This window comes from Cariama cristata, unplaced genomic scaffold (assembly GCF_000690535.1).
Source record: "Cariama cristata isolate BGI_N322 unplaced genomic scaffold, ASM69053v1 scaffold34187, whole genome shotgun sequence".
NCBI classification, from domain to species: domain Eukaryota; kingdom Metazoa; phylum Chordata; class Aves; order Cariamiformes; family Cariamidae; genus Cariama; species Cariama cristata.
In genome coordinates, this window is record NW_009625531.1 from 1 (window position 1) to 8,236 (window position 8,236).

At 54.9% G+C, this 8,236-nt stretch overlaps 1 protein-coding gene across 1 annotated transcript; it reads left to right on the top strand.

Moving 5' to 3' along the window:
* Positions 1 to 93: 93 nt before the first annotated feature.
* Positions 94 to 7,932, top strand: LOC104164347 (catenin delta-1-like). Its single transcript, XM_009703642.1, is given in 14 exon segments — positions 94 to 359; positions 361 to 539; positions 653 to 836; positions 1,119 to 1,236; positions 1,913 to 2,066; positions 2,749 to 2,817; positions 4,259 to 4,386; positions 4,961 to 5,111; positions 5,404 to 5,596; positions 5,703 to 5,817; positions 6,389 to 6,476; positions 6,799 to 6,846; positions 6,975 to 7,072; positions 7,479 to 7,932. Coding segments are annotated over 14 exon segments (1,794 nt in total). The 5' UTR covers positions 94 to 102; the 3' UTR covers positions 7,491 to 7,932.
* The last annotated feature ends 304 nt before the right edge of the window (positions 7,933 to 8,236 follow it).

Below are 8,236 nucleotides of genomic sequence, written 5' to 3' on the forward strand. Positions count from 1 at the left end.
CCTCAGCCCGTTTTCTGGTGGGTTGGAGGGGGTGCAGTGCCCACCCCAGGTCTAGGGCTTGTGCTGATACCTGCTGTCTTCTCTTCTAGGAGTTATGAAGACATGCTGGTGGATGAAGTGGCCCCCGACCGGTACTACTGGGCCCCTCTGGCTCAGCACGAGCGGGGTAGCTTGGCTAGTCTGGACAGCCTGCGGAAGGGAGGTCCGGCCCCAGGTAACTGGCGCCAGCCAGAGCTGCCGGAGGTAATAGCCATGCTGAGCTTCCGGCTGGATGCTGTCAAGTCCAACGCGGCCGCCTACCTGCAGCACCTCTGCTACCGTAATGACAAGGTGAAGACGGAGGTGCGCAAGCTGAAGGGCAAAAAAGCTAGACCACCCCAAGAAAGAGGTGCACTATGGTGCCTGTGGAGCCCTAAAGAACATCTCCTTTGGCAAGGACCAAGACAATAAGATTGCCATCAAGAACTGCGATGGGGTACCTGCTCTGGTGCGCCTGTTGCGGAAGGCCCATGACATGGACCTCACAGAGGTCATCACAGGTAATGGCTCCAGGGAGGAGAGGAGGGGCTAATCTGTTGGGCGAGGAATGCACAGTGTGGGTTTTTAAGCCCACGTGGTCTGATTTGATCGCCTCCCACTTGTGGCTTTTCAGGAACACTGTGGAACCTGTCATCACACGACTCCATCAAGATGGCCATTGTGGATCATGCCCTACATGCTCTGACCAACGAGGTTGTTATTCCCCGCTCAGGCTGGGAGCGAGAACCCAACGAGGACTCGAAACCCCGCCACATCGAGTGGGAGTCAGTGCTCACCAACACTGCTGGCTGCCTTAGGTATGGGAGGGGGCTCTACCAGCCATTGGCAGAGAGCTGGCGTGGGTTGGGGCTGCTGTAATGCTCCTTCCTGGCAGCTTTCTGGGACTGCCAGGGGAGGTCTGCAGAGGAGCTGCTGTCCTAGGACAGCTACTGGTGATGCAGTCCTTGATTCTGGAGGAGTTTTCCTCAGTGGAGGGGAGCTACAGGAGGTTTTTCTCTGGCTTGAGCTGTGCTGGGTGTGGGCTGCTGCTCGCCTGACCTCAGCTGTCTCTCCCATGATGGTTCTCTCCTGCCTGCCAGGAACGTGAGCTCAGAGAGGAGCGAGGCCCGTCGGAAGCTGCGGGAATGCGACGGGCTGGTGGATGCTCTGATCTACATTGTCCAGTCTGAGATTGGCCAGAAGGACTCTGACAGCAAGGTACCACAGCAGGGGTGTTGTCTGGGCACACACAGAGCTCTGCCCTTGTCAACCAACTGTAGCAGTGCTCTGCTGTTCGTGGTGGCAGAAGCTGGGTTCGTACCAAGATGGATGAAGAATGGACGGGGGGAGTCTTCACCAAGGAGAGATTTGGTCTGGCATTACTAGCTTGGGAAAACCCAGTCCAGGCTCATGCATTTGCACAATCTCTGCTTGGGAAGAGAGAGGCTGCGTGGGGTGTGACCTGTGTACTGTTTGACCAGGTGGTGTCTGGCACTCAGCCTGCAGTTTGCAATAGGAATGCGAGCCCTCCAACGGGGATCTACTGATGTCGCTCATCCCCACGCTGGTATCCCCTGGCCCAGGGCTCCCTGACCTGCCTTGACAAGGCGTTTGAATTAAATATTCCTCGAGCCTTGTCCTTGGACCTTTCATGCTTATGGCAGAGAGATTTTTGGCCCAGCAGAATATGAACTCATGCCTGCAGAACTGGCCATGCCTGCTTTGAGATGGGGGTATGCTCCAGCTCTGTCTGAGTTGGAGCTGCATATCCCCCGATCCCAGTTCAGACCCCATTGGCCTGGCTCTGGGTTGCAAGCTGTGACGGGGCCCTCGCTCAGAGTCATGGGATGGGCATGTGCTGCTCCCAAGTCAAGCTATCTGGTTTTCTGTCTAGCTGGTGGAGAACTGTGTGTGCCTGCTCAGAAATTTGTCCTACCAAGTCCACCGTGAGATCCCCCATGCCGAGCGCTACCAGGAGACACCTCTGGCCCCTGCCAACAGCACCGGGCCCCATGCTGCAAGCTGCTTTGGTGCCAAGAAGGGCAAAGGTTCGTTGGGTAGCAACAGCATGGAGGGAGATGGGCTTAAAGACGGATCTACTACAGTGGAGCTTGAGGGGGGGTTCTGAGGTCTCTGTGCTCCTACTCCAGTGTCTCTTGTGTGAAGGCTAAACTGCTGCTTTCTCTGGAGGTGCAGTGGTCCATGCTTCCCCTGGCTTTGGGAGCTACTGCTTGGCTTACCGAAAGCATTTGACACAAGCTAATGGTGGGTTTCTGTGGTGGCGGGATGGTGATGGATAGATGTCCACTAACTCCACACCTTCCCTTTTCTCCTGTGTTGCCCCTTCCCCTTCCCTTTGCTTTCTTGCCAAATGATCTGCCCCATGATGCTGTCGGCACCTCTCTCCTCCTGCCTCCCCTCTCTCCTGTCCTTCTCTCCGCTTCGCCAATAGACGAATGGTTCTCCAGAGGTGAGTGTGCTCTTGGTTTTAATTTTTCCATGGTTTGATTGGGTGCTTTCTCTAGCTCTCTTTGGCCTCCCCCCACCGCCCCGAGCTGGGCACGTACTGCCTGCCCTGTGGCGAATGCCCTTGACACGCCCTCCTGGGACATGCTGGTAGCTTAGCTTCAGCTCGCCTCTAGGCTTGTTCTTGTAGCAAGTGGCAAAGGGCTGTTGGGCTGAGATGGGTAGGGAGAGGAGGTGTCTTATGCCTCTCCTTGCCCTTTGAAGGTAAAAAGCTCCCAGAAGACCCTGGTGCCGATACAGTGGATTTTCCCAAAAGAACAACTCCAGCCAAAGGTATGTTCCTTGGTGTGTTTGCACTGGGCTTGGGTGTGCAGAGCTGCTTTTCCACATGCAGTCCAGGAGAGGAGTGTGTGGAGTTGATTTCCCTTTGAAGTGAACCTCTCAAATGGGCAGAGGCTTGGTTTGGGGGAGGTGTTCCTGGTTGCCCAGGTGCTTGTTAAAACACTAGCTCTGCCACAGACAGTTATGAGGATGCTTGTTTTGCTTGGAGGAGGTCAGTGCTGCCTCAAGACAGGCTTCCTAGGGCATGGTGATATAGCCCTAGGAAGGGTAGCCTTCTCTAGTAGTCTCAAAGTTCTCAGCACAATTGCCGCCTTGCCTGCTCTTCTCCTGGGCCTGGAGAACAGGCAGGATTTAAAGCCAAAAACACCTTACCTTAAAGTGTTCTCCAGCATGAGCATGAGGAAGGGTCATTCCAAGAAGCCTCTGGGGACAAGCGGCTCGCTGCCTAGAAGGCTGTGAATCACAGTCACTCTCTGCCTGGCCAAGCAGTGGGTGTTAGCCTGGGGCTTGAGTTCAGCTCCTTCTGCCCCAAAACACCCTGTGGTTCCTGGGAGGACCCTGATGCTCCTAGGGGTATGAAGAGTCAAGCTAGAAGAATCACGGGGAAACTTAAGACAGACCTGACCTTGTGAGCAGCTCAAATATGCAGTGATGGCTCCTCAGGCTGACCTGGGCTGTAGGAAGAGTTGGCACCCATCTCTGGTGGAAGCCCAAGAAGCCATCTGCTCTGTCTTTGGGGGCTGGGGACATCCCTCACCACAGCTAGGGACAGACAACACGATGGAAAACTCAGCCTCACAACTGTAAACTGCAGTCTCACCACTGCTTTAGAAGTCACTTCTGGGCGTATGTTTCCATGGAAAAGAGTAAATACTTGAAGGCCTGATTCCTACCTGCTTGCTAGAGTAGTGGAGAGCTAGGGACCTGATGCCTTCAGTCTCTGAGGATGAGCTGAACGCAAGCTTCTTCAGTGTGGTGTTGGTGGCCACTTGCTTGAGGTGTTTATTCTCCCTCCCCCTGAGAGTGTGGACTGAGCCTTTTGCTACCACCGTGCCCGGCTGCCGAGTTTGCTGCCCCACCATATGCCCTTGCCTGGGTTGGGTACTTCTCAGCCAGGTGCGTACTGAAATCGAAGTCCCCTTGCTGATGACAGGGGTGCTGCGGCTCAGCCCAAACCTCTTCTGAGCTGCAGGGGTGCACTGGGGACTGCGGGCAGCAGCCATGGCATCCCTGATCAGGGATGGTGCTGAGGGCTGGGGTTTCTGGTACAGAGGGGCAGCCTGACCCGCTCTGTAGCGAGGATCCAGCCTCCAGGGAGCAGTGAGCCTGGGTAAAAGCTTCCAGCCTTGTCTGCCCAGCAGTGCTTCTTTGAATTAGCCAGATGTTAGCAGAGCCCTTGAGTAAGTCCTTCCTACCTGTGTTCTCCTGGCAGGCTATGAGCTCCTCTTCCAGCCAGAAGTTGTCCGGATATACATCTCCCTTCTAAAGGAGAGCAAGACTCCAGCCATCCTAGAAGCTTCAGCATGAGCCATTCAGAACCTGTGTTCTGGGAGCTGGACGGTGAGTGCCTTGCGGAGCTGGCCGTGTCCACGTTCATCTGTGGTGCAGGGCTGGGGGCCTTGGGGTACCAGCAGAGCCGTAGATAGCCAAGGCTCTGCTGTTTCAGGCTGTTCACTTCGTGCATGGCTCACTGCCCAAAGTACTGTTCAGCAGCACAGTTCAGGTGTGAACCAGATGTGTCCTGTGCTCTTAAGGGCTCTGTGCTCCCAGCCAGCTGTGTCTTCTGAAGGGCTGCCTGTCTGTGTCCCTGCCTGCAGCCAGGTCCCTGCCATTCCTTCCCTTCTGTAGGCTGGGGGCAGGGGATGAAGGTTTGGGGCTGCTCTACAGCCCCTTGACCTGCATTCTCTTGGTGTGTATGGAAAGACCACCTGGGAAATCTTGCTTGCCTGGCCTGCAGTGGGGCTTCAAGACAGCAATGGGACCTTTGCAGTCTGTCTCACTGTGGGTGTAGCCAGGACCCTCAGTTCCCAAGATGAGTCGGTGGCAAGGCTCCCAGTGGTGTCCCCAGCCCCAGGAGCAGGGAGAGACTGTGCCTGCCCAGGTGACACTCTGGTGCTCTGCCTCTCCCCTGCAGTATGGCCGGTACATCCGCTCGGCGCTGCGCCAGGAGAAGGGACTCTCTGCCATTGCTGACCTCCTGACCCATGACAGCGAGCGAGTGGTGAAAGCAGCATCTGGAGCTCTGCGCAACCTGGCTGTCGACTTGCGTAACAAAGAGCTGATAGGTGAGGGCTGCGGATGAGAGGATGTCATGCTCTCTGTATCTGGGTTAGGCACGAACTTCCTCCTGATCTTGGCAGCTGAGGAAGTGTATGGGGCATGGCATCAGCCCAGTGTCTGTCTACTGCTCCTCTCCCAGCACAGCATGTGCTGAGCTCCACTGAGAAGAACATCAAAATTGGTCACCTGTCCTTTATCCTTCTGCAGTGATTTTTTTTTGTTGTTGTTGTTTTTGTTTTTTCACCCTTGCAGTCTTCTTCCTCGCTTGCTCATGCCCAGCTCTTTTCCACTTCCCAGGTAAACATGCCATCCCCAACCTAGTGAAGAACCTGCCTGGAGGCCAGCAGACCCCAGCCAAAAACCTCTCTGAGGACACAGTGGTGTCAATCCTCAACACCATCAATGAAGTAATTGTGGACAACCTTGAGGCTGCCAAGAAGCTGCGGGAAACACAGGGGATTGAGAAGTTGGTGCTGATCAACAAATCTGGGTAGGCTCTGCTTGAAGGATAATGTAAGGGACAGAGAGGGGCTTCTCCAGGAGCTTCCTCAAGGCAGTGGGTATTTCCAAACATCATCTCCTTCACCTCTTCCTAGGAACCGCTCAGAGAGAGAAGTCCGAGCAGCTGCCCTCGTCTTGCAGACAGTCTGGGGGTATAAAGAGCTGCGGAAGCCCCTTGAGAAGGAAGGCTGGAAGAAGTCAGATTTTCAGGTATGGGGATGGCTTGTTGTGGCTGGGGTAGTAGGTAGGGTCCTGCAGCAGGAAGAAAGGTGTTCCTGGAGCTCAGCAGTACTGGATTTCAGCTCTTACCTTGCTGGTGGGATTGGAGACCCTTGAAGGTGTCCCCTCTGCCATTTCTCAGCAAGTAGCTGGCAGGAAGTCTCTACTGAGGAAGAGATGTTCTGTAAAGCTTTAAGCCCTGTGTCCCACAGGTAGGCGTGCAGATCTGCAGGCAGGAAAGTTTGCAGCACTAAAAGCTACTACAGTAGTGCTGAAAGAACAAGGTTCTCCAGGGCTCAGTTTCTTTCCCAAAAGCTGGGACTGTCCTTGCTTCTTAAGGGCTGGGTGCTCTCCTGACCCAGTCCAGGCAGGCTGCCTCCACTCTGTAACGTAGGTACAGCTGTGGGCTCTGGAGCACCCTCTGGTTGCTTCAGGCCCCTTGCTCAAGGGCTGTGGGAGGGTTCCTGGGTCCGTCCTGGTGTTGGGGGCTGGAGAGGTGGGATGTACTATGGGGAAGGGATGTCTGGGCCAGGGTGTGAGTGGTCACTCTCTGATGTTCCAGGTGAACCTGAGCAATGCCTCTCGGACCCAGGGAGGCAACTCGTTTGATGACAGCACCTTGCCTCTCATTGACAGGAACCAAAAAACAGGTATGTGTCTTCCCTTCAGCATTTGCTCCCGCTGTCATCCTTCCACCTTATGGGTACCCAGAACAGCTAGCCTTTGTCCCATCCCTGCTCTTCAGCCCTGGCTTTCTTGGCCGCCACAGCTGCTCACACAAGGCCATCAGTTTGGGCTTCAAGTGGCTTCTCAGGGCTAGAAATTGTGCATACAGTTAACATAGGTCCTGTAGCATCCTTGGGTCAACAGTGCTGCAGCTGGGTCTGGGCTCCTCTAGCTGGGGTAGGCAGTGGTTCCTCTGCTGCTTGTGGCTGCAGGCGCCGTGTCTGATCTGCTCTCCTGTGCTTGTAGACAAGAAATCTTCCCGGGAGGAGATCCAGATGAGCAACATGGGACCAGGTAGGAGGGAGTGGAATGGGGGCATCTTGCCTCCTTGGTATGCTGGGAGTGGGCAGGGCTCATATCTGTGGGGCTGACGCTGCCTCCTATGGAGGTGACGTGACTGACTGTCCCCTCTCCTGCTCCAGACAACTATTCCACACTTAATGAGAGGGACCACAGCAGAACACTGGACCGAACTGGTGACCTTGGAGATACGGAGCCGGTGAAGGCAGTGCCATTGATGGTAAGCAGCTCTTCCTGATGAGGGAAGACTGAGCAGGACTGGGGTGCAGAAGATGACACATCACTGTCCTGGCTGGCAGGAGGAGGGGAGAACTGGGCTCCCACAACTAACACCCCTTACTCCGTTCCATCACCTCTACTAACCCCTGTGTGTCTGCAGCAGGAGGAGGGGCAGGAATCGCAGCCTGAGGTGGAGGAGGATGCTGCCATGTTTTCCCCTGTGTTGGTATGTCCCACAGTGTCCTGCCCAATCTGAACAGTGGTGACGGATCCTGCTGTGCTGTTAAGGGTGCTTTGGCCAGCCAAATTCTGCTCTGATAATTGCTGCCTGATCCATTGGGACCATGATCATGCCTCCATTGCTCGCTCTCTGGGCATGCTAACATCTCTCCCTCTTCTCTCCACAGCAGAAGATCTAGCTGATGTCCCTGCCTCCACTCAGCTTGGGTTGATAATATATTATATATATAAATATATATAACTCTTCATGGTGGAATGGACCGACTTTTACCTTGTCTTATTTCTGGATTTTTTGCTGGACTGTTTGTGCCAACTAGCCAGCCAAATGACTGGGTCTGATCCCCCAGGGGCAGCCTGGGCCACTCTGCCTCCTCTAGACCACTGCACCTCCCTGTTCTGGGACACCTCGACTGATAACTCTTCTTCCCTGTCTTCTACCACCTCCTTCCTCCAAAGAGTAAAACCCTCCTGCCTGACTCTGCTGGATTGACTGGCCTGGATGCTGCAAAAGGAATCCGTATCTCTGCCTTGACCAGGAACTGCCTTCTCTCCCATGCCTTCCGTCTGCTCAGAGATGTCTGCAGGGACAGAGACTGAGACCTCACTTGACACATTTTTGTTTTGTTTTGGGTGTTTTGTTGCCTATAGGATATATTTTTTGTGCGGGATCACTCTTCAACCAGGACCGTGGGGACAACAGGAGCATGCCTCCCTGGTGGTGGTGGGACCAGGCTGAGGGGGGTGGAGTCATGGAGGGACTGAGAGGAAGGAAAAACAGCAATAACTTCTCTTGCTTTGCTCTAGATGAGGCTTTGGGGGCATGGGAAGGGGGATCTGGCTCTGGATCCTGTGGAGGGGTCTGGATGGGGCTGCTGACTCTGACCTGGTGACTGTGTGAGGAGGGATCCTTATGTGGGGAAGACGG